This window comes from Macaca nemestrina, chromosome 12, assembly GCF_043159975.1.
Source record: "Macaca nemestrina isolate mMacNem1 chromosome 12, mMacNem.hap1, whole genome shotgun sequence".
NCBI classification, from domain to species: domain Eukaryota; kingdom Metazoa; phylum Chordata; class Mammalia; order Primates; family Cercopithecidae; genus Macaca; species Macaca nemestrina.
This window is the reverse complement of record NC_092136.1, coordinates 752,074-777,040: the sequence shown is the minus strand read 5'-3', so window position 1 is coordinate 777,040 and position 24,967 is coordinate 752,074. Positions and strand designations below refer to the sequence as shown.

Sequence of the window (24,967 nt, the reverse complement as noted above, 5' to 3'; positions counted from 1 at the left end):
GGTCTCAAACTCCTGACCTCAAGTGATCCACCCGCCTTGGCCTCCCAAAGGGATTACAGGTGTGAGCTACCGTGTCTGGCCCCATCACCACTTCTTAGAGCTAATGTCATGATTTCCTTAAAACCAGAAGTCTGGAGAGTCCTCTGCAGGCGGCTCCCCCAAGCCTCTGCACCAGGTGACCCCACAGCCACAGGGCTCTGCCTAAGCCTCATGCCAGAGGCTGCCCTGCCCCAGGCCTGGGTGCCAGAAGGGAAGATGGGGTAGGGAAGGCAGACTAGCAGTAGACGCAGGGCTGCGGCTCACACTTTATTAGGATGCACCAGGAGCCCCACGGGCCCACTGTGGAATGTAGGTAAGGGGTCCATGGCCCTGCCTGGAGCACCAGGACCAGTGGGGCCACTTCCAGGATGCCAAGCCCCTGTTCCTGCAGCCCCAACCCGCTTCCCGGGAGGCTGGGGGCCACAGGCTGGCACCCGTGTGAACACTGCTTTGGAGAATATGTAAATATAAAAAGTACTGGAGACCCCTCCCACCCCTGCCCTGGGTTCCATAGCCAGCACGTGGCCACCCCTCCCAGGGGGGGTTTGGAGGCCCTGAAGCCACCTGAGCCAGGGCCTTCTAGAAACAGGGTTCCGGGGGCTCCGGGCACCTGTCCCTCCCTCCCTCCTCCCAGCATGGGGCAGAGCACCGAGGCTGGTGGTGGGAAAGGCAGCTGTGGGCACGGCCATCTCCCTGTGGGCGTCCTTTTGGCAGAGAAGCAGGCAGCCTATGCGCAGTAGGTGTCTGCCTTGACCACCTGGCAGTACATGGTCATGGCGAAGGTCAGGCCTAGGATCTGTGGGGAGGGGAGGAGGGCTGGGCATAGCAGCTCCATGGCCTCAGGCCTTAAGCCCAGAGCGGGCCCTGGCCCTGGCCCTGGCCCTGGCCCTGGCCCTGACCCCGGGGCAGGGGACACAGCGGCAGAGCCCTTCAGCTTCCTGCTGGCTCACACACCCCACCCAACCCCTGCGGCTCAAGCCATAGCACCCTCACCTGAGCCTCACAAGCATGAGGACACCCAGGACTTCCTGGGGGCTGTGGAGTTTGGAGAGCAGGGGTCACAGGCACCAGGACCCCAGCTGCCACTCTCTGCGCACTGGCCAGTCCTGGGCCACCAACCAGCACGAACGGCTGCCGGCCTCCACCCCACACCAGCCTCTGCCTCTGTCCACTAGGAGGGAGCCCACCGTCCCCACAGGCTGTCCCTGCCCATCCCCCCGAACTCACCCTCCTGCTTTTGCCCCAGCCTCCCCGGATCATGGGTTCCTGGGGGCAAGGCCTTTGCTACTTTGTTCCCTGGGCTCAGAAGGCCCCAGCAAAGGGGTAGCAGGGAGTCTGCAGTCCCCAGGCCATACCTGCACCAGTGCCGTGCACAGCCCAAAGACACCCACAGCCAGCAGGTTCTCCTGGAGCCACACCTTCACCGTCTCGTAGCACGGCTGCAGGAGGCATGTCCTGCATGTCACGGAAGGGCCTGCCGGTCCCACCCTCTAGGCCCCCGCCAGCCCCCAGGGTGGGGGTCTCACCGCCTTCCACCAGGTGCCAGGTGCGTGCAGCCCGCAGCTCTCACTGAACTCCAGGCAGCAGGAGTCAGGCACCCGCGTGGCGTTGTACACCTCAAACCAGTCAGTGTAGTTGGAGACACCACAGCAGCGGAACTGGGGGACAAGCTCAGGTTGGGCTGAGGCGGGAGGGGAGGGGGCACCCGCTGACCCCGCCCACCTGCCCAGGCCTCACGTCAGTCTGGATGATGCTCCAGGCGTTGGTGAGGCCCACGTTGCCCTGCGTGCCGTACAGGTGCAAGCCTTTCTTCAGGTCTTGCTGGGCGTACCTGTCAATCTGGGGGTGCGGGGGGGTCAGCAGGGCCCCTCCCACTGTACCCCGCCTCCCTCATCCAGACCCCCTCGCTGGCCCCTAAGCTGGGCCCCTCCTGCGCCTGGTCCTGAACTGTCTCCTTCCTAGCCCACCAAGCTGCAGACACACCGGCCCCATGTCCTCCCAGCAGCCCTGAGGCCCAGGGCCCCCACCTCCGGGCTTCCTCCCCAGGCTGGGGGAGGACCATGGGTCCTGGGGGGACAGAAGACAGGGACACAGGTGACTCCACGTGTCAGGACATGTCCAGCCGTGCTCTGTGAGCTGGAAGCCAGGAGCTATGAGCGCCGAGCCCACCCAGCACCCCGGCCACAGTCCCCAATATTCAGTGAGGACCCAGGGCACCCTGGAAAAGGGGCTGATTCCCGGGCCAGGGCAGGGAATACAGGAGGAGCCTGGAGCCCCCTACAGTGCCAGGAAGTCAGGACGTGCCCCAGAATGAAAAGTCTGTTGATGGGGGCACATCAGAGAACCCAGCAGCCGACGGCAGGAGCTCCCCAGGGCCAAGGACGGACAGTGTGATTCGCAAAACAAAGCAGTGTTGTGTTCTAGCTCAGAGTGCAGCCTCAATAGCCGTGACTTCATCCCAATATAAACAAATGGCTGAATATATAAACGAGTGACTGAGAAGAGGCCGTTCTACAGAGCAGAACCCCAGGGTGAGCAGCCAGGACAAGGCGCTGGGAGCAGACGGCCCAGGACGCTGTGTCGGGGGACGACCTAGGGCGCGCCCTCCGGGTGGGGGAGCAGTGCCCTCGTGCCCCAGTCACCGCAGAGGCACAGCACAGCCTCCCAGGGTTGGGGGTGCTCCCCCTCCAGGCCTGGTAAATCCACACCCGCTGTCTTGGCCGCCAGGGAGGGCAGATGGGGGCCGCTCTGTCCACACCAGGCCCACAGTGCCCCCAGCCCTGCAGCTGGGCCTGCGGCCGAGGCAGCCATACCTTGTCCGTGTAGGCGAAGAAGAGGATGGCAATGGTGGCCTCCAGCAGGAACACCAGCAGCAGCAGCAGGAAGAACTGTGGGGGGGGCAGGCTCAGACAGGGACCTGGCAGGCCCCACGGCCTCCACCCCATAGCATGCCAGGGGCCAGGGCCACACACCTCATGGATACCTGGTGCTGCCAGGAAACCTTTGCCAGGCCCCCAATCCGAGACCCCAGAATGCCACCACCACCTCAGAACCCTCAGCCTCGGCCCCAGGTCCAGGGACTGTGGCTGTCGTGTCCTGCTCAGCCCCTGAATGTAGGGCCCTGGGCTGGCCTGGGCTCCCCTCCCCTGCCCCCATCCCTGGGGCAACCCAGACACCCCCAATGGGCACAAGTCCCTGTTCCAAGGCTCTAGCCCCTGTCAGCTGGCTTCAGACACCTCCATCCAGGGGCCTGTGAGTGTCCGGCGGGTGCCTCGCGGGGTGCCTGTCACACCTGGGCTGCAGAGGCCCCTTCCACTCCCACGTCACAGCCCTCAGGGCAGCCAGGGTGGCTGATGCCCCCTCCAGCAAGACCACAGGCTGCAAGCCCCACCTCTGACCACGCAAGCTTCCCCCTCCTGGCGGCAGCCCTGAAGCGCAGCCTGACCCCAGCCCTGCTGCTCCTCCTCCATGCGGAGGTCACTGACACCCGCAAGAGGAAGGCAGGCATGGACAGGGTGTGTCCAGGAACTGGGGGGCCCAGGCAGAGTGGGCCTGAGTGGGGCAGACAGGGTGCTGGGCTAAGGACACAGGGGCCCCTCACCCCCAGGAGGTACCCAGGGTTCTGGTCCCAGTCGCCTGTGGGAAAGGGGTAGGGCTTCTATCCCTGCAGGCGTGGCGGGGCCCACACAGCAGCTTCCTCAACTGTTGGAGGAGCTCCAAGCCCCAGCAGGGCTGCCACAGACCCCCACCTACTGCCTCCAGGGGGCTCTGGGCCCCAACGGATGCCCGGGAGGCTGAGCGATGGGGGGCTCACTGCCAAGAAGGGGTACGGAGGGGAGTGGGCTGGCTGAGGCGATCTAAGGGAAGCCCCACCCCATCCAGGGCTTCTCAGACAAAGAGGTGATCTGAAGCCTCTTGATTTAGGACCTCAGCAGGCTGCAGACCCGCTTCGGGCCCACGGCCTCAGCCAGGCATATTAATCGGTAGCAAGCCTGTGTTTCCATCTAGGAGCCCTTTTCATTTTTAATTATCTGTGATGAGAACGTTTCCAAGGAGGATAAACACATCCCTGCCTATAAGTCCATCCCTGAGGGGAGGTGGGGGCTGGGAGGGTCCCAGCAGACGGTCCCAGGGAGCTGAGAGACCCGGCCCCGGACAAGGAGCTGGGGAAGGGGCCACAGTGGGGGTGGGGTGGTCAGGAATGAGTCATGGAGACCGCAAGCCCATGAAAGGCTGTGCATGCCTGTGCACACGTGTATGGGGCTGTGCCTGTGCTCACCAGGGCCAGTGTCCCGTCAAGGGAGGCTCCTGACAAGCTACAGCATGTTCTCGAGTGACCCCCGCCCCCACTCCACAAATCAGCCCCAGCCCCAGTGCAGCCCAGAAGACCCAACAGTGGCCACACTCCCAACCTGGAGGTCAGGCCCCAGAGGTGGGGCCCGCGTCTGGGGGTCACTGCAGCAGCCAAGGCCTGGGGACCACCAGAGCCCCACCCTGCGTGGTCCCACCCAGAGCATGCCTGGGCCCCGGCACTCACAGCGAGCAGGAGGCACTTGTTCTCCTTGATGGCGCCCAGGCAGCCCACGAAGCCGATGGCCATGACAAAGGCACCGGTGATGATGAGCAGGTTGGCAGCCGACAGGGACGGGAAGGAGGAGGACAGCGTGGCGAAGCTCCCCTGGGTGGCGGCCAGCCAGATGCCGACGCCCAGCACGCCACAGCCCCCCAGCTGGGGCACAGCAACATGAGAGAGACAGGGTGAGGCCCCAACACAAGCTCTGGACCCTAGGGCAGAGCCTGGCCCGCAAGCCAAGGCCACACCGCCTGCCGGCCTGAGCCAGAACCACCCGGAGTCTTGCTAAATCCCACGGCAGCCCTGGGGGGTGTCCAGGGCAGGCCAGTCTTTTCCCGACACCCTGGGTTGGCACCCCATCCCCAAACCCACAATCCCTGGCCACGGTGGTGGGGGCTCCCTCGTGCCCCTGAACCTCCCTCTAGGGGGCATCTGCCCACCCCCCGGCCTGGAGCCAGAGGGGCGGGATCTTAGGCCCCAGGACGCAGCCTGCACACCCCCAACCCCACTTCGCCCTCTGGTCTGCCCAGCACAGAAACCCACTCCCCACCTGACAGGCCACTCCAGCCTTTCCAGACTGCTGTCAGGGAGACCCAGCCCGGCCCTCACTCCGGGATGGGGCTTCCTGGCAGGCAGTCTCAGGATTCCGGTGCCCACTTCCCAAGAAGGTCTCTGTGATGTCCCCGGCTGTCCCGTCACTCGTAGCAGGAGAAATGCTGATTCTCTCACACTTTGTCTCTCTCCCCTCTCCCCTCCTTCTTCCCTTCTCCCCTCTCCGCCCCCCTCCGTCCCTTCCTTCCTTTTCTTTCTTTCCTTTCTCTCTTTTTGGACATGGAAGTCTCACTCTGTTGCCCAGGCTGGAGTGCAGTGGCGCCATCTCGGTTCACTGCAACCTCCTCCGCCTCCCAGGTTCAAGTGATTCTCCTGCCTCAGCCTCCCAAGTAGCTGGGACTACAGGCATGTACCACCACACCTCGCTACTTTTTTGTATTTTTAGTAGAGACGGGGTTTCACCATGTTAGCCAGGATGGTCTTGATGTTAATCTCCGGACCTCATGATCCACCCACCTTGGCCTCCCAAAGTGTTGAGATTATAGGTGTGCGCCACCGTGCCCAGCCAAGTTATGATTTCTTACAGGCACTGGCGGGAACGGAGAAGGCGGGTCCCCCAGGAGCACCTCCCACAGCCTCTGTAACTGCTGGAGCTCTTACTGTGTTTCCTAAGTGCTTGTTCTTATAAAAAATCAACTAAAACAGGAAGAGGCGGGGGAGACGAGGGGGTCCTGCGCCCGGAGAGAGGGTGCTAGGCTGCCAGCCCAGCAAGGTCTCAAGGGAAGCAGGGGTCCGACAGGACCCCCACCCTCAGACGCTGAGGCCTCGGGCTTGGGCCGTTTCAGGAGGAGACGGAAGATACGTTCCAGACCTGGGCATGGGGTAAGCAGTCGCCGGGAAATGCTGACCAGCTCCTGGTCCGCAGCGTGGGCACCCAGGCGGGTGGCGGGCAGCCCTGGGGGATCCCTGCCCCACCCAACTGGACGGGACTTGGGAGTAGGCTGGCAAAGCCACCCCTCCACCCGATGGAGCCCCTCGGAGCACCCAGACCACAGGCTCTGGGGGTTCCCTGGGGGCTACCAGAAGCCCCAAGTCACCCCATAAAAGCCTCCCAAGCCCCAGTGGCCAGACTCACACCCCACTTTCCAGATACAAACCAAGGCTGGGAGATGAGCTGCTGGCCACCAGCAGCCGCCACACCAGCTCAGCTCAAGACAGGCCTGGGGCCTCCACCCTGGCAGGGCTCCCGCAGGCCCCATGGGCCCCAAGACTCTTGCCTCAGGGGACCTGGGGGTGGGAGATGCCCCCTCCTCGTGTGCACACTCCCCTGCCCCTCCCTGAGCAGTGCATCAGCCAGGCCAGGCTGCAGGTTGGAGGCCGCCACCCTTTCACTGGCTGGCAGGCAGGCAGGCAGGAGCCCGTGCTGGGGAGATGGGACACAGCTCCCTGCCCAAGGCCGGCGTGGTCACTTGGTGCCCAGAGGTTCAGGCAAGGCCTCTCACTGGTGTCTTGGGTCCCTCTGGACTCCACAGGGTGAAATCCCCTCAGAGCAGAATCCCCCCTGCTGGGGCCCATGAGTCCCACACATGCTCAGGCCATCCTGGGGAGAATGCAGGCTCTGTCCCCCGGCCTTCCAGAGGCAGCATCTCTGCTTAACGTTCACAACAGAACGCTGTCCGGAGGCTGCCGGCGCAGGGCCTGTCCTGGGAAGCTCTGCCGAGCCACTGGCTCCTGGTGCCTGCTGAGCTCTAACACCCAAGCCCAGAGCCCCTCCCCAGCAGGCCAGGCACGGGGCGCAGGGGAGCTGGACAGACCGGGTGCAGGAAGAGGGGTCACCCCTGTGCTCTGGGCCCCAGGATTTGGAGTACCAAGGCAGGGGCTAACTCTGACCACACAGCCCCTCATGGCTCCAGGGGTACTGCTAAGGAGCCAATAGGAGACCTGGGGCCGGGCGCGGTGGCTCACGCCTGTAATCCCAGCACTTTGGGAGGCCGAGACGGGCGGATCACGAGGTCAGGAGATCGAGACCATCCTGGCTAACACGGTGAAACCCCGTCTCTACTAAAAAATACAAAAAAATAGCCGGGCGAGGTGGCGGGCGCCTGTAGTCCCAGCTACTCGGGAGGCTGAGGCAGGAGAATGGCGTGAACCCGGGAGGCGGAGCTTGCAGTGAGCTGAGATCTGGCCACCGCACTCCAGCCTGGGTGACAGAGCGAGACTCCGTCTCAAAAAAAAAAAAAAAGGAGACCTGGGCACAGTGCCCGGCCTGGGTGTTGCTTCTGAGTAAACCCAGCCCCAGAAGCAGCTTAGGGGGATAGGGGAGGCTTCCCAGGAGACCAGGAAAAGGCTTGGGGGTGGCAGCCAGCACAGCTTGGCAGAGGGCTGCCCAGAGATGCACCAGGGGAGGGATGCATGAGCCTGAGGCATGTGTGAGCCAGGGTGCCTGTGAGAGGGGGTGTGTGTTAGCAGGGGTGCATGTGAGCTGGGGTGCGTGTGAGCTGAGGTGCATGGGGGCCAGGGAGCATGTGAGCCGGGGCACGTGTGAGCTGGGGTGCATGTGAGCCGAGGTACATGGGGGCCAGGGAACGTGTGAGCCGGGGGTGCGTGTAAGCCGGGGTGTGTGTGAGCCGGGGGTGCGTGTGAGCCGGGGTGTGTGGGCCAGGATGCCTGTGAGCCGGGGTGCGTGTGAGCCGGGGTGTGTGAGAGCCGGGGTGTGTGTGAGCCGAGGTACATGGGGGCCAGGGAGCGTGTGAGCCGGGGGTGTGTGTGAGTCGGGATGGGTGTGAGTCGGGGTGCGTGTGAGCAGGGGTGAGAGTCGGGATGGGTGTGAGTCGGGGTGCGTGAGTCGGGATGGGTGTGAGTCGGGGTGCGTGTGAGCAGGGGTGTGAGTCGGGATGGGTGTGAGTCGGGATGGGTGTGAGCCGGTGGTGCATGTGAGCAGGGGTGTGTGAGTCGGGATGGGTGTGAGCCGGGGTGCGTGTAAGCTGGGGTGCATGTGACCCCAGAGATGTGTGTGAGCCGGGGTGTGTGTGAGCATGGGTACATCTGAGCCGGAGTGCGTGTGAGCGGGGGTGCATGTGGGCCAGGATGCTTGTTGGCCAGGATGCGTCGGAGCCTGGGGTGCATGTGAATGGGGGTGCATGTGAGCCGGGGTGCGCAGGAACCTGGGGTGTGTGGGAACCAGGGTGCATGTGAGCAGGGTGCGTGGGAGCCTGGGGTGCATGGAAACCGGGGTGCTTGTGAGCGGGGTGTGTGAGCCAGGGTGGATGTGTCTGGAGTGTGCAGGACCAGAGGCCAGCTCCGTGGCACAAGTGCCGGGGACATCCCTAATTAAGAGAATCTGTCCTCACTGGAGCACTGGGCTTCGGCCACAGCCCCAGGGTGGGCAGGGTCTGCCAACTCTACAGAGATGCCCCCACTTCCTGGGGGACCTGGCCCTGCTACGGGATGCACCAGCAGCTGGGGGACGGGCTCTTGAGGGTGCTGACTGCTAACTCAGCACCCCCACCCACGCATCTTTGGAGAGGTGTCCCTCGTGACATCCTGGAGCACGGGAGAGGCCTGGAGGCAACGGCTCCCTCAGTGCTCCCTCCAGACCGTCGGGCACAAGGACACGCACACCAGGTACAGACCAGTTCAGACAAGGCCGTGCGGAACTGAGGGGCATTCTCGAGGAGCACATAGGAACCCCAGCCTGGCCCTGGGCTGTCCCCATGTCCTCCCACAGTTCCCAGGTTTCGTGGAGGGGCAGACAGGGCACCACACATGGCCTGACGTGGTCACTGCCCCAAGAATTGGGCAGAGAAGGGATATGGCCCTGGGTCCAGATCACCAGGTGATGAGGGCAGAAGGTCAGAGGGAAACAAGAGGCCCTAGAAGGAGATGGCCATCGCCAGCTCAGAGCATATCCTGGCCTCAAGCACCAAGCAACCCCGCAAGTTGCATTCCAGGCTAAATGCCCAGGCTGGTGGGTGAAGGTCCCTGAACTTAGGGGAGGTGCTGGCGCAACAGAGAAAACTGTCATTTAAAACCCAAACTGGGGCCGGGCGCGGTGGCTCCCGCCTGTAATCCCAGCACTCTGGGAGGGTGAGGCGGGCGGATCACGAGGTCAGGAGATCGAGAACATCCTGGCTAACACGGTGAAACCCCGTCTGTACTAAAAATACAAAAAATTAGCTGGGCGCGGTGGCGGGCACCTCTAGTCCCAGCTACTCGGGAGGCTGAGGCAGGAGAATGGCGTGAACCCAGGAGGCAGAGCTTGCAGTGAGCCAAGATCGCGCCACTGTACTCCAGCCTGGGCAACAGAGACTCAGTCTCAAAAAAAAAAAAAAAAAAAAACCGCCTGCACCGTCCGCCTCTGCCTCTGCCTTCCAAGGACGGCAGACCTCTCCTGTCAGCAGGAAAATGAGCGGTTCCGAGCTCCCCTCGCCCCAAGGGGATGCCTCGAAGGGCACAGGGAGGACGTGTGCAGAGTGACTGGTGCCATGCCAGGTGTGGGACACCCACGTTCCACAGGGGCTGGGCAGGAAGGGGCCTTACACCTCCAGCCCTGGACCCCTTCCACAACTGCCCCAGCCCTGGTGGGAACTGATTTCCCTAATTAACACTCCACGAAACATCCTCACCTCCACCCGAGATGGCAGGAAAGACCCACCCACTCGCTGTCACCAGGCGGGGCGGTCACACACTGTGGCAGACGACAGCCCACATCGCCACAGACGCCTCACACCATCACACATGGCCACAGACACAGTGTGTGTTTTTTGTTTGGGTTTTTGTTTTTTTAGTTTGGGTTTTTTTTTTTTGAGACAGAGCCTTCCCTGCGACCCGGTGTCGCCAGGGCCCTGGCTCAGTCACACACACTGTGACAGACACCAGCCCACATTGCCACAGATGCTGCCTCACAGCATCACACGTGGCCACACCCGCGCAGTCTTGCCCTGCGACCCAGCGTCCCCCAGGCCCCAGCGTGCTGCACCTGCACGCTGGTAGACCCACACAGATAAAGTGTGTGCACGTGGTTAATAAAATTACCTGCAATTTTGAACGTGTTTCTGTGTGTGCAGCTTTTAAAACATTTTGGCAGGAAAATTATAGCCTTCAAGTGCAAGAGAAAATGCACCCCATTTGCTTGGAGACAGAACATCAAAGGCAGGATGAGCAGGGCTGAGGCCAGGAGGGCCAGGTCCCTCTGGTCAAATGCAGCCAGAGGGGCAGCAGCTGGGGGTGTGGCTGGCAGCCTGTGTATCCTACCAGGGTCCCACCCAGCATCTGGGCCTGGCCCCGGAAACCAGAGGAGCTCCATCCCATCCCCACGCACTCAGTACAAATGGGGATCAGCTAAAAACCTCCCTGTCTCCCTCACTGCTGCCCCCACCAGGCCAGACACAAGCTCAGGCAGGAGGCTGACGCCGCCCCATGACGGATGGGGAGAGGAACCCTGGATGGCAGCTGGGGGAACAGCCCAGGCGAGCGGCTCCATCCCAGACCTCTTCACCTCCAGAGTCAGCGGTGCCCGGGGCCCGTCCTTCTCCCAGGCATCAGCTCACACTGTCCGATGCCCAGAACCTGTCCCCAGTACCTGCCTGAGACCATCTCTGGCCAATGTCCGTCCAGCACACCTGGCCCCAGGCTCAGTCCATCAGACACTTGCTCACCCTGATCTTCAGCAGCAACTGATGGCTCAGCCCAAGACTAGGAGCCCAAGAGGCTCGGGGGGCCGTCCCCCAGCGCTGAGCGTGTGCAGGTGCTGCTGAGGCCTGTGCATTCTCCGCTCTGCCCTTCTTTTCTGGTCTGGACAGCCCACTTGAGCCTCTTGGGCAGGTGCTGGGGGACGGCCCCCTTGAGCCTCCTGGAGGCCTCGGGCAGGGGTACAGTCACTGGAGTCCATGGAGTGTGCTCCCTCCAGGCCCACAGGGGCTGTGCTGACCGGCTCTCCATCCTCAGCCCACTGCCCCTCCGGCCACGTGTCTATGTGTGGCAGATGGCTGGGCTGCCAGCCACGTCCTTGGGATAGGATGGGGGGGCTGAGTCCCCGCAGGAACCAGGGCTCTGTCCAGAGACAGGGATGCTGGCAGCCAGCACAGCCTCAGGACCCTCTGGGCTGACGGGAACATCCCATCATGGCTGGGATGCTGGTTTCCAGGGATTACAAGTCTGTCCACTTACAATGTGTGGTTCGCTGTGATTTGTTTCCTTAAAGCTGTGGGCCCCGAGCAACATCCTGTCTCCACACCCCCATCTGTCCTCCGTTCCCTCACCCCTGAACCTAGGAGCTCTCCAAGGGCCCCCAGGGCCCAGAGATGAGGAGACCAGCCCCACCTAGTGACCAAGGCCCACCATGAGGCCAGTGTCCAAGGCAGGGAGAGCAGAACAGCCCTCATCAGGGGGCACCTGCCCAGGGTGCCAATGCTGGGTCCTGCAGGGTGAGTAGGAGTTTGCTGGAGGGCGGGGAGGAATCCAGGAGGAGACTGTGACCCAGCGGGGCTGTGGGTGCAGCAGGGCTGCGTGGGAGCCGCAAGGAGGCAAGCCAGCCGTCGTCAGGCCAGGGCCACGGCTAACATCACACAGGTGCAGCTGGGAGCCCAGGCCCCCACGCTCACTCCCGTCCCCCTGCGTGGGCCTCCTGACTTCTCTGCCTGCCCCTGCAGCCCTGAGCTGCCAATGCCGTATCTCTGCCCCCGGAGAGAGCCATCTCCACGCCGAGGCCCGGCCTGCCTGCCCTGCCACCAGCTGAGACCTGGGGCCTGCAGAGGTCCATGGTGCCAGGCCTGTGTCACCAGGTGGACAGGTCTGACCTACCCCCAACAGCACCAGAGCTACCTGGAGCCCGCAGCTGGGCAGGCAGCGCCCCCAACCGACCTCTGCTGCTGCCCACCCACCGGGAGCCACACACTTCCCAAGGCTCAGACACACTGTGGTTGCCGGGATCAGGGCCTTCCTTCAGAAATGGATGCTGGGAGTTTGCCGCCATCCCCACCCCAAAGGCTGGCCTGGGATGTTGAACTCCTCAGAGAGGCCTGGGAGCTGGAGGCAGAGCCCTCTGCCCCCCTCGGGGACACTGTGCTGCCCAGAGGCCAGCGCCAGGCGGGCTCGCCATGGCATCTGCCAGACATCGCCTCAACTCATCCCAGGGGAGGGGAAGCCAAAGACTGGCCCCCGCCGCACCCCTCCACCAGGCTCACTGCCGATCTCAGAGCAGAGGCCCCAAGCGCAGCCAGGACCTTCCTTTGGGGCAACAGAGAGTGGGCAGTCAGGCTGAGGGGCCCCCACACCTCCAGGGTTGACAGCTCAAACAGGACAGAGCCAGGACAGTCCCCGTGTCCCCTCCAGGCTGGGGCCCTGGACCACATGGCTCCGACACACTGCCCACCTGCGTGTCTCCCGGGGGGTCAGTGCAGGTGGCAGGGGGTTGAGGGGCCTCCCACATTTCCACTCACCCCCCCGGGTCAGGCCAGCACCTGGGGACCTCATCCTGTACCACCCCAAGTGGTGCAGATGGGAAAATGAGGCCCCAAGGAGGGCAGGACCTGCCCGGCGTCCCACAGTGGCAGGCAGGACTCCGACCTCCACCCCGGCCCCCCAGAGGGGCCCTAACCACACAGTGCAGAGAGGGCCTGAGCTTCCGCCGAGCTCCTGGTGCTGGCGCGGGGAGGGGAAGGGGAGCGGCACCCACCCTGAGGAGCAGCGTCGGGAAGGAGCCGAGGCCAGGCGGGCAGGAGGACAGCCCTTGGTGGTGGCACCTTGCTAAGGAGCTCAGCCGCCTCCACCCCTGATGGGCAGGAATTGCAGGCCCCGTCCTCTCCCCTCCGCCCCTGGGACCTCCACTTCCATTAAGGGAAGAGCGTTGCTGGCAGAGGTTGAGCTGACGAGGCAGCACAGAGGCCTGAAGGTGGGGGTCCCGGGGCAGCAGAGCCCCCATGCCCTCACTACTGCTGACCTGTGTCTGTGTCGGCACCTGCCTGGACCCACGACACCTTGCTCAGGCTCACGGGCCCTGCACCCAGCTTCCCCCAGAATGGGGCTCCCAGGAGACACCCGGGCCCCATCACAGGCCGCGTGCTTCCCACTCCCCACCCTGTGCAGGGAGGGCTCAAAGGCAGGCTCAGTGGCTGTGCCCCAGTGGAGCTGCCATCACCGGGGGGGGGGGCTCCTATTAGCTGAAGGCAGGCAGTGTGCCCCCAGATGCCCATGGGGCTAGGAGTTGGCACCACTGCTCTGAACTCTGAAGGCCCCACCAGGTGCCCCACCACCAGGCCAGGACACATCCTACCTCCCCACCCTGGCTGCCCCAGGAACCCTCCCCACTCCACCCGAAACTGGAGGCTCTGAGTACAGACCCTTGCGAGCAGCCCTACCCTCCCAAACCCCAGCAAAGATGCCTGCCCCGGAAATCCGAACCAACGCTGTAAACAAATACGTCAGTCAGTCTTCTGGAGCGAGCCCCTTCCTTCCCCCCCACTCAAGTAGGCCCCAAGGCTGCCCCAGGTCCAGTTAGTGACTGTGGTCTCAGCCAGGGGCCCAGTCTGACCGTGGGTGTGGAAGGGGGCTCAGGTCTGGACCCAAAGAGACCTTGGAAGCCAGGAGTACTGTCAGGGCCTTGGAGGGTCTGCATTTGGAAGAAGGGGGACTTTGAGAAGAGCATGAAGGCAAAGGCAGGAGAAAGAGGTGCCAGGCTGGGGTTGAGGGCACAGGAGAGCAAAGCTAAGGGGCAGACGGGCACGGTGGGGGCAGAGGGAAGCTGCAGAACCATCACTGCACCCTGACCACTGCACAGGAGCCAGGCACGGGTCCCCCACTCTCAGCCCCCCAACTCCTCCCAGTGCCACAGGACCCCTCATCCTGGCCACACCCGTACCACGTACAGGGCTCAGCCTCTGCCTCCACACCCACAGCCACACCCAGAACGGGCACAGCCCCCCAGTCACACACAACTTTCCTCATCCCGCCCCGGCTCCCACCACTGCCCATGGCTCTGGTCACTGGCTGCCCACTGGGGCTCCCCCACGCCCTCCCCACAGGCCCAGCAGGACTCCGGCAGCGGGGGGTCAGGACAGACACACACGGGCTCTTGGGGTCCCACCAGGGGGATACCCCTCCCACCACCTTAACCCCTGAGCTTCATCCCGAGGAGACGGAGGAAATTATTCTGAGGAGGAACGGGCCAGGCTCTGCCCCCTGGCAGGACAGATGAGTTGGAAATGCAAAAGCCCCTACTACAGAGAGCTGGCACCCCCAAAAGGAAAGGAGCCCTGGGGAAGGGGCACTAGGCCTGACTCCTGAAATAGCCTCCTGCCAGAAGGAGGGGGCTTAGCTCACAGTGACTCACGGCACAGCAGGTGTGGACATCAGCCCAGGACAGACTCTCCTGACTAAACCCCCACCCATTCTTATTTCCCCTGCCCCGCTCCCGCCCTCAGACCCCCACTGGGCACCAGCCCAGGGTTGGGGGGGCCAAGGCTGGTGTATGAGGCCAGCGGGGCTCCAGTTTGCTGGACTGGGCAGCAGGTGGTGATTGAATAATAAAAAATAATTGGGGCCAGTCACGGTGGCTCACGCCTGTAATCCCAGCACTTTGGGAGGCACTTTGGGAGGCAGAGACGGTGGATCATGAGGGCAGGAGTTCAAGACCAGCCTGACCAACATAGTGAAATCCCGTCTCTACTAAAAATACAGAAATTAGCCGGGCACGGTAATGCACATCTGTAATCCCAGTTACTCGGCAGGCTGAGGTGGGAGAATCGCTTGAACCCCAGAGGCGGAAGGTTGCAGCGAGCCGAGATCACGCTACTGCACTCCAGGTCACAGAGCAGGACTCCATCTCAAAAAATAAAAATAAAAAAGAGAGAACAGGATTTTCCAGCCCAGAACAGGGTCCCAAGAGGGTTCCTGGTGTGTTCCTTCCCAGGTTGAGGACAGCGGAGTGTCTGCCAGCGGTAGAAATGGAGGCCTTGGCCGGGCGCGGTGGCTCAAGCCTGTAATCCCAGCACTTTGGGAGGCCGAGACAGGCGGATCACGAGGTCAGGAGATCGAGACCATCCTGGCTAACACGGTGAAACCCCGTCTCTACTAAAAAAATACAAAAAACTAGCCAGGTGAGTTGGCGCCTGTAGTCCCAGCTACTCGGGAGGCTGAGGCAGGAGAATGGCGTAAACCCGGGAGGCGGAGCTTGCAGTGAGCTGAGATCCGGCCACTGCACTCCAGCCCGGGCGACAGAGCGAGACTCCATCTCAAAAAAAAAAAAAAAAAGAAATGGATGCCTCTTTGGGGTTCACAGAGCAAAGCGGGGTCTACCTGGGGTCTTCCATGAAGGTGGGCTGCTCTCAGGGCAGAGACCCCCCCCAGGGACCCTCTTCTTTCTCCCTGAAGGCAGGTGTCCAGGCCACGGAGGAGGGGAGGAGGGGGGACAGAGGAGAGGGCTTCCCCTCCCAGGACCTGCCTGCCTGCCGGGCCCCCACACCCACTGCCCTTCAGTCATTCGGTCCCGTCCCCCCATCACAGAAACACTCTGGTCACTCAGCCACCTGCAGCCCACCCCCCACACCCACCAGCTCCAGCCCAAACCCATGTCTCCCACCCCTCTACCTCCAAGGCACCCCTCAGGCCTGGACGTCACCCCTTCAAGAGCCCCTTGCAGAAAACAAACCCTTGGGGTGACCCCTTCTGGAGGCGGATGTCTGGACCAGGAAGCTCCTTGGGTCACACCCGGCAGGCAACCCAGGCTGCTGTCCCTCCCAGAGACCCCCGCAGCCCCCACCCCAAGCTGGCGAGAGAAGGAGCCAGGGTTCAGGAGGAGAGAGATGGGAAGGCGGACCCAGGCTTCTGGGCACTTGGCCCCAGCTGGATCTCATGCAGATGGACAGCCTCCTGACGCCCAGAGCCCCCGCGAAGCTGAGGCCACACCCCTGACTCCCAGCTGCAGCGGCTGGTTCAGGAATTAAGGATAGGGCACAGAATGACCTTGGCATCACTTCACCTCCCCCAGCCCAGCCAGCCAAGCCCCAGGCCCGGCCCAGGTCATCCTTGGCCACCCCCAACTCCAACTGCCCTCCACAGGGGCCAGGGACAGGACAGGGTCGCGGCTCCATGAGGCGTGCTCCAACGTGGCCAGGTGGGAGTCCTGCCCCACCTCCTGCCGACTTGGGGCTGGGGTGGAACCTTGTCCTCCCTCTACTTCAGCTCCGCTCCGCCCAGCACACAGGGCCCACCCTAGACACCACTCCAGGTCTGAGCACGCCTGACACCACCTCCGCAAAAGTTAGGGAAGCCTCTGCTGCCGGAGGCGCGGGAAAGCCAGGGTCTGCCGCGAGCACTCATGGCCCACGGCCCTGCTCAGTGTCCGGGATTCCCTTCCGCAGCGCCTCCCGGCGACTGGGGAACCTTGGCGGCAGCCGGCTCAACCCCTCGGAAGTGAGTCCCTTGGCCGGGCAGGTCGCCTGCCTGGAGGAGTGGGGCCGAAGCAAGGATGCCAGCTGCACCGAGGAGAGGGCGGGCCCAGGGGAGGCACCGGGGCCCCGCGCAAAACGGGCCACGACCCGGACTGGAATCCCGACCCTAAGGGAGGCGCAGTGCCCGGGTGGTCCTGCCTGGCGCGCACGTGTGCAACGTGTCCCGTCCCATCAAGAGAGGAGAGGAGAGGGGGCCGGGGCGTGGGGCAGCCTCTCGGAGTGCAGGGGTCAGACCCAGCGAAAACCTTCCCCACCCGCCCAGTCCAGGCCCCAGCCGGAGCAGCGGTCTTGGGTCCTCCTGGACCACCCCCCGAACCGCACCCAACGCCCGGCCAGGGCAGCGACTCCGGCCTCCCAGACCCCGTGACCCGCCGCGGCAGGAACCCCGGGTCTTTCCCGGGCACCCACCCCGGCGCCCGGACTCACCCAGAAGAGCAGGTTGAAGGCGAACATGAGGTACTTAACGGCTTGGAGGCAGGCGCGCGCCATGCCGCAGCGCTTCAGCTCTAGGAGGAAAATGAAGGAGAGGTCCAGGTAGAAGACCACGTACTTGTTGCCCTTGGGCGACGTGTAGCGCGCCTGGGCCGCCTTGGGGCCGGGATTCGCGTGCAGGCCGAAGAAGGCGCCCCCGGCGTCCCCGCCTCCCGCGCGCCCGTACAGGCTGCTGTAGCGCCGGAAGGGGCCGCCGCGCGCGAAGCCCGGCTCCTTGCCCTCCGGAGAGGGGCTGCGCCGGTACGTGGACTCGTCCGTGCTGGAGCGGCGCATCTCGCCCGGGTGTGCCGGGGCCGCCTCTCAGCGCCCCACGCCCGCCGCCCCGGAAACCCCCATCCCGCGGGCCGGTGCCTGCTCCGGCCCCGCTCCCGCTCCCGGTCTGGCCCCCGCGGTGGCAGCGGGACGCGCGGATCCGCACGGACCCCGGCTGCGGGACCCCAACACCTGCCCGGCCCGCGCGCTGCGGACCCCGCGCCCCGCGACCTCGCGCGCCCCGCCCCGCGCCCTCCCGGCCAATCCCCGGCGGCTCCGCCCACGCGCGGACCCCCTCCCCTCCTCGCCGCACCGCCCGGCAAACCCCAGCGCTCCGCCCGGGCCGACCAATCGCAGCCCCCGGCAACTCACCAGCCGCGACCCCGGCCCCTCTGCTGGCGCCTGCGCCCCAGCCCTCCCCACCTTGCGCGCGCGGCAGGAAGATGCTCGCGAAGGACGCCTGAGGGGACTGGGGACCGGGGCCGGGGCCTGGGGATGAGACCTGGGCAGCTCTTGGCCCGCGACCGACGCCCCCAGCCCTTCCCCCACGGTACCTCGCCTGGACCCCGGCCCCGGGTCGGGCTTGGAGACCTCCGACCACGCGAACAATACGCAAAGCACCACGCAAATGGAGGGTTACCCCGTTGCTGTCTGGTGGCAACTTGGGGCGACTCCGCCCCGGGCGCTTTGGGAAGCCCTGAGTGCCGGGGGCGGACGGGGGGGAGGGCTGGGTCAGCCTGCACTGCCTGGAGCGGGTGCCGTTGAGTCTTTGACTATACGAGATTCCACAACACAGAAGAGCGCAGGTGTGATTGCTGAGACATCCCCCCGAGCAGGCAGCCCCGCGGGAGGCGGGCAGCCCCAGGCCACACCCAGAGCGTTCCAGGTGGGCACGGCTCGGCCTCCGCCCCGTGTAGTCCCCAAGGCGGGAGCGGGGCCGGCTTCAAAGGCAGTCGCTCGCACCCACCCCAGCTGGCTTGATGCTCTGCTGTTCCCGTCTTGAAATTCTTGGTAATTTTTAAACAAGAGGCCCAGAATTTAATTTTCTTCAAGCCCCGGCTGGAAATCAGCCTGTAAGAGACCCCACCCCGCCCCCGACAGGTACAGACATACTGGCCCCGTGCGCAGATGTGCCTGCACTCCTGGGTGTCATCACGCCGGGTGCGCACACGCCTCCCACAACCGGAGATGGGGACAGAGGCCCCCAGCTGTGCCCCGCAGCCTACCCCACGTCTCTGAAGCCGCAGCACCACTGCAGGGCACAAGGGCCCTAAGGCGTTGGGAAGCACGTGGCCCAGATTCCTGGCAGGTGACCTGAAGCCCAGAGGTCGGGCATGAGGAAGGGAAGGAGGAAGAGGAGGGAGAGACCGCTAAGGGAGGGGAAGGGGTGCTCCCTGGCAGGGCTGGCCATCTCTGGAGGCCTGGGTCCTCCTGGAGTAACTGATGTGGGAGGTGGCAGGTCTGGGGAGGACTGCCGTGGGAGACCTGGGTGCCCAGGGAGGTCCCGCACCTCTGCCGGCCCCTGAGGACCTGCCCCAAGCCTCTGCTGCCCCCCAAGGGTTCTGTAGAGAACTGCAGCCCTAGCCCCGCGGCAGCACCCCATACCCAGGTCCTCACTGGGGGAAGGGGATAGGGGGCCCCCGGAACAGGAGGCTAGTCTGGAGGTCCCCTGAAGGTCCACACGGCCATCCTGGCGCTTCCCATGGCCCCTACCCTGTCCTTCCCCTGAGGGTTCTTTGGTGGGTCTGGGCCCCAGGAATAGGTCAGAACGGAGGCCACGCATCGGGGCCCAGCAGAGACCCCAGGAACCCTGGGACCCCGACCCTGACGGAAACACCCGCATGACGCCCGGCCCCCTTCTGCCGGCCATGCGGGTACAACCCGAGGGCAGACACTCAGCCGTGGGCAGCGCCTCCAGGGAGCTCGCATGTGACCTGGGCAGCGCTCAGAGCACCTACTCGTGGGCCAGGCAAGGGGAGGTGCCACGGGGACCTGGGAGGACCCCAGGCTGACTGGAAGAAGCCAGACCCCACCTGCAGTCCAAAACTCCACCTGAGCCACCCCAAGGAGAGCATCTGCCGCCAGGCTAGCCAGTGGCACCCCTGCCCCATCTCTCCTGCATCCCCCTGTGGCTGGGGCTGGAAGGAGAAGTGGCGGGCAAGGCTCGAGGGTCCCACGCGGGTGGGAGGGCAAAGGGAGAGCTGGAAGGAGAAGTGGCGGGCAAGGCTCGAGGGTCCCACGCGGGTGGGAGGGCAAAGGGAGAGCTGGAAGGAGAAGTGGCGGGCAAGGCTCGAGGGTCCCATGCGGGTGGGAGGGCAAAGGGAGAGCTGCTCTGGGTGCCTGCACTCAGCCCAGCACCCAGGATGGAGTCCCAGTGCCCCCCAAGACCCCTGTCACCCCCTTTCCCATCTACAAAGCCCTGCACACATCACCCAGGTGAGCAGATGAGGCCTATTCAAGAAGAAATCAAAAACCTCAAACAGGCCGGGCGCGGTGGCTCAAGCCTGTAATCCCAGCACTTTGGGAGGCCGAGATGGGCGGATCACGAGGTCAGGAGATCGAGACCATCCTGGCTGACACGGTGAAACCCCGTCTCTACTAAAAAATACAAAAAATAACTAGCCGGGTGAGGTGGCGGGTGCCTGTAGTCCCAGCTACTCGGGAGGCTGAGGCAGGAGAATGGTGTAAACCCGGGAGGCGGAGCTTGCAGTGAGCTGAGATCCGGCCATTGCACTCCAGCCTGGGGGACAGAGCGAGACTCCCTCAAAAAAAAACAAACAAAACAAAACAAAACAAAAAAACCTCAAACAAGGCCACCGAGGGCCAGCAGGAGCAGGGGCTGGGCTTGCTCCTGTTGCCAAGTTCAGGATTCACACTGGGTTGCTCAGACACAGGCAGGGGCCCGGGCAAGGCCACAGTGTCAGAGCTCAGCTGGGGAGGGTCCTTCCTCAACACTCCAGCCAGGGTGTTCTGGGACCCTGTCTCCAAAGTCCAGCCCCTCCCCACGGGAGCTCCGATTAGACGCTCAGGTGTGTTGTCAAAGTGTCCGGCTGGCAAGGCCCCTGGGCCGGCAAAGTGAGACCCAGAGGCAAGCCCACTGCTGCCCACCACAACCATCCAGCCCCGCCGGGCTGTGACATACCTGGGCTGGCCACAGGAAAGAGGCCAGGCGCTGCTCAGGGCCCCTGAAGGCTGACCAGTGGGCAGGCAGGCGGTAGGTGCGACCAAGGCAGCCCCAAGCTCTGCGGAAGGAAAGACGGGCAGAGTGGAGCCCTGGCTTCCACCCTCAGCACAGCCAGAGATGCTCCTAGACAAGGGCAGGGAACCCCCACCTGGGGCCAGGTCCCTACAGGGCAGAGGGGCAGTCGGGGGTGGGCAGGGGGATACACCACCAGACTCGGGGGAGAAGACCACTGAGGAGTAGCCCCAACCAGGAGAGCTTTGAATCAATGACTGAGTCACCAAATTCTGCCCGTTCAGGCCTCTGAGACAGCCAGGCAGGGACACAGGCTCACTCACAGAAACACGGTGTGCAGAGAACACATGTTCAAAGACATATACTCACAGCACAGGGACATGCAGAGACACAGGCCAAGGCACACGCTTGCACCCACACAGACACGCAGCAGTGCCTCCCCGCTGGGGTCCCAGACCCCTGGTCCAGCCTGCTGTCTGCTTCCTGCCAGGCAGGAGCACTCCCACCCCACCCTGCCTTGGGCTCTGAGCAGACACCCCAGCTCAGGAAGGGGGCCTCGCGCCCTCCCCATGGAGCTGTCAGCAAGGACCCTCAAGGCCCTCCTCCACCATGGGTTGGGGAGTCTGTCCTCCTCCTGCCACTCATGGATTTCTGGCCAGGGAGAAGCCCCAAACTCACCTGGGCAGCCAAACACAGTGCCCAGCACTCCCTGCCCTGCTGGCTCCACCCCGCAACACCTCGCCCCTCAGACCCGGCTCTCTGGAGTGAGGTAACTGTCCTTCCAGTAGCCCAAGGGCAGGAGGAACCATAGAGGCTCCAACCCAACCCTGGCTGAGCGAGGGCCCCGAGACAGACACCCACAGCTCTGCAGGTTGGAAAACCCCGGGGGACTGAGCTGCAAGGAGACCTCGGACACCCACGAAGCCAGAGGGAGGTCCCCCCCAAGAGAGGCCTGCCCATGCGACAGAGCAGCCTGTCTGCAGTAGCCTGGGTGCCAGGCCAGTGGAGCGGCCTCTCTGAGCCCCAGCAGCAGGGCAGCAGCTCAGTCCTGGCCCAGCCCAGAGCCCGGGGTCGCCACACAGCCCAGCAGGGGCAGCTCAGGACAGACAGCAGAGCCAAGCCCACACACCCTGACTCCCCAGGCTCACAGGCTCTGAGGTAGCTTTGAGGAAGCAGGGAGGCCCGCCAACACAAACAGCTTATGCTGTGGGCTTCCTGGCTGCCTAAGCCCCTGCGGGGCCCCAGTGCCCGTCCCAGGCCCTCACCCTGGGCGGGGGGGTCCCGAGCAAGCTAGCACCCCCTCATGCATACAAGGAGCAGGGACTGGGGGCTGCACACAGAGTCTGGGTGGGACTAGGCCTCTCCCACCCAAACCTGAGCCCTGGAGGCTAGAGACACCACTCTGATCCCCCCACCAGCCCCAGGGGAGGGACAGACCGTCCAGAGGTTCCCCAGTCTTTCCTCCCAGGACCACCGAGGCCAACACCACACTCCAGGCCTTCCCCGTAACCCTCCCCTGCACTGTTGGGTATTTCTCTTCTGGGAGTTGGGGGTGAAAGCAACACACTTAGGACCCTGGGTGGGGGGCACCTTCCCACAACCCCCAGGCTCCAGGAGCAGCCGCACCTCAGGTGCCATCCCACTACAGCCCGGGCCCTGACCCGTGCAACCTAGACCCCTACAGAACAGTCTGGGGGGCACATCAGGCCTGGGCAGCTGCATGGCAGGCAGTGACATTCCCAAATGCCACCAGCCCAGGCATGTGAGTGGTTAGGCTGGGGCCAGTTCAGCCTTGGCCCCATCTACAGACCCCACTGCTCAAAATGCCGATCTCCCAGGACTGCAGGGAGGACGCGGACGTCGTGGGTACGGCAGGCAGTGGCCTTGGCTGTGTGCACCGCTGAGGTGTCGGGCACGTGTGCTCGTGACACCATGTGCATCCATCCCACCCCACAACATCCTCAGGGTGGGCACACATCTGTCCCAGCCATGGACAGGGCCAAGGGGCACAGGTGTGGGGGCGAGGCTGGGGACACACACCATGATCACCCTCTCCCAGCCAAAGGCCATGCCTGGTCTCAGTGGCAGGAGGGATGCAGCCCTCCTGGGCAGTTTCTGGTCCCACCTGAGCTTCACAGATAGGGAAACACGGGCTGTGATCCCAGACCAGAGTGCAAGTTCAGCTGAATCCCAGCGAGGGCGCAGCCCGTGCTCCCCCCTCCCAGCCCTCCCGGTCCCGTGGCTGGCCTGTTTCCAGGGCAACACCCGGGGTGGGAGGGGCTCAGCAGCTAAAACTTCAATCATGGGTTTCCCCTGGTCACTTGCCCTGAAGTGACCCCTCCTCTAGCAGGAAGCGCTTGGGGGAGCCCACCCTCCGCTCCCTGTGCCCTGTGCTGACCACAGGAGGCTCCACAACACCCCCTTCTATGAAACCAGTGCCTCGCCTCCTGGCCCCATCCCAGGCCCTCCCCAGAAGCCAGGCCGGGTCTGTACCAACACTCCACACCCAGGAGAGAGGGGCCCCCACCGGCCCCTGCTGGCCAGCACAGTGCCCTGCCCCCCCCACGAGGCTCCCTCCCACCCCCGCTAGCCTGAGGAGGGTCGGGCCCAGGCCCCAGGCTGTTCCGCCCCACACGCTCTCAGGGGGACGCACCAGCCAGGGCTGAGGCAGGCCCAGGCTCCCCAGGGTCCTCAGGTATAGCCCCGTCAGGGCTGAGGACAGGCCTGGGCTCCCCAGCGGCCTCCACACACATGTGGTGGGGACTCGGGGGAGGGGCACAGAGCCTGAGGCTGGGGCAGTCTTCAGGTCTCAGGGGCTCTGCTAGGAAATGGAGGGATAGGAAGCTTACACACTTGGAATTCCAAGAATGTCAGCTTGGCCCAAGCCAGGATTTGGAGGGCAGCTTACTCTCCCCGCCCCGTGCTCCGAGTAAACAACTCCTGCAGGCAGGAACAGGGGCAGGACAGGCCCTGGACCCTCCTCCAGGAAGCCTCCGGGCCCCCACCCACTCCCCAGGGCCCACCCTGCTAACATCCCGGACCCCCCTTCCTCCCTCACCTCCACAGCCACCAGCAGCCTCTGCAGCTGAGCCTGGCTCTGACCCCAGGCCACCGTTACTCACGGCCCCTGTCCTGCCCCTCTGCCCGAGCAGGATGTGCGTCCACTCATCCTGGGGGGAGGGGGTCAGGGAAGGGAAGTGGCCTCCGCTCGTGGCTCTGCACGTGGCTGGGTGGGGTATGACAAATGCCACTGGGGAAGCTGCCCAGGGCCCTGGCCAGGTTGGGAGCAGAAATCCCAAGTGTGCAGTGGATCTGGCCAGCACCACTCTGGATCCAGAAAACCCTTCATCCTCCTCCCCTGCAACTAAGGCAGACCCAGCATTGCCCTGAGAAAGCGGCAGCTGATGCCTGGAACCCAGCACAGGTCCCACCCCAGCTGGAAGCCCCAGCCCAGAGCCCCCCCCATGGGTGCCACTTTGCAGCCCACCCACCCCCCCACAGCCTACCTGGCACCTCCAAGGAGTCTTCTTTGCCTCCTACTGCACACCGACCCCCCATTTCCTCACCCCCACCCTAGGGGCACAGCAAGGAGGGTGCTGGTGCCAGCCCCCCCGCACTCCATCCGAGAGACACGGGCTCCCCCTCCCTCGTCCTCCGTAGGCCCTGAGCTCCAGGGCAAAGCAGAGCTGCGGCCTTCAGCGGGTCCTGCCAGTGCAGCCTCCGGGAGTCTGCCCAGGGGTCCCCTGTGCCGGGGTCTTCAAGGTTCAATTCAAAGAGCACCTCTTCCACGACGCCCTCCCCGACCTCCCTCCCGGGCCCCCTCTCCCCGTGCTCAGAGGCGCGTCTCAGCGTCGGGACGGCCAGCAGCCCAGCAGAGCCGGGGCCGGGGAGGGCGCACCCCGACCCCCTTCCTGGGAAGGAGCGGAAAGAACGCGGACAGGAGGCCGGGGCGGGGAGCAGCCGGCGGGGACCGTAACTGCGCGGCCGAGGCCAGGACGGCGCCCCTAGGGGCTGGGCCGCGTCCAGAATGGGACCCCCGAACTCGGCGCCGAGAGCCCCGGACACTCCGCGAGTAGAGGCGGAGGCGGAGGGACCCACTACCCGGCGGGGCCAAGAGGGGCAGCAGGAAGACCCGCCCCGGTCCGCGCCCGCCCTCTCCCCAAGCCCCCGCGCCGGACCCCACTTGTTGCTGCGTGTCGGCTCTAGGCTCGAACTCGCGCGCCCCGCTCGCGTCCGGCTCCAGCCGCTCCCGGTCGGACACCTCGGGCCGCGAGACCCTGGCCGCACGCCCCCACGACCCCCCAGGCGCTCTACCTGCGCCGCCGCCTCCCGCTCGCTTCGTCCGCTCCCTCCGCGCAGCTGTCAGTCAAGCGGACACGAGAAACGCGAACCGCCACCGCGGCTTTCGGCCCTGCT

At 64.5% G+C, this 24,967-nt stretch overlaps 1 protein-coding gene across 8 annotated transcripts; it reads right to left on the bottom strand.

Annotated features, from left to right (window-relative positions):
- Window positions 1-293: 293 nt before the first annotated feature.
- LOC105494163 (tetraspanin 4) lies at window positions 294-24,967 on the bottom strand. Of its 8 annotated transcripts, none has more exons than XM_011762356.3 (9): window positions 24,866-24,967; window positions 20,498-20,597; window positions 17,038-17,117; window positions 4,577-4,768; window positions 2,853-2,927; window positions 1,777-1,878; window positions 1,566-1,697; window positions 1,395-1,478; window positions 294-835 (listed from the first exon to the last, which is right to left on the bottom strand). In XM_011762356.3, the coding sequence occupies exons 3-9, from the start codon at window positions 17,098-17,100 to the stop codon at window positions 767-769; spliced, it is 717 nt and encodes a 238-aa protein (XP_011760658.1). In that variant the 5' UTR covers window positions 17,101-17,117; window positions 20,498-20,597; window positions 24,866-24,967; the 3' UTR covers window positions 294-766. The 8 variants fall into 8 exon arrangements, with proteins under 8 accessions (XP_011760658.1, XP_070930131.1, XP_011760661.1 ...); XM_071074030.1 differs by lacking the exon at window positions 24,866-24,967 and adding an exon at window positions 24,730-24,840; XM_011762359.2 differs by lacking the exon at window positions 24,866-24,967 and adding an exon at window positions 24,735-24,840.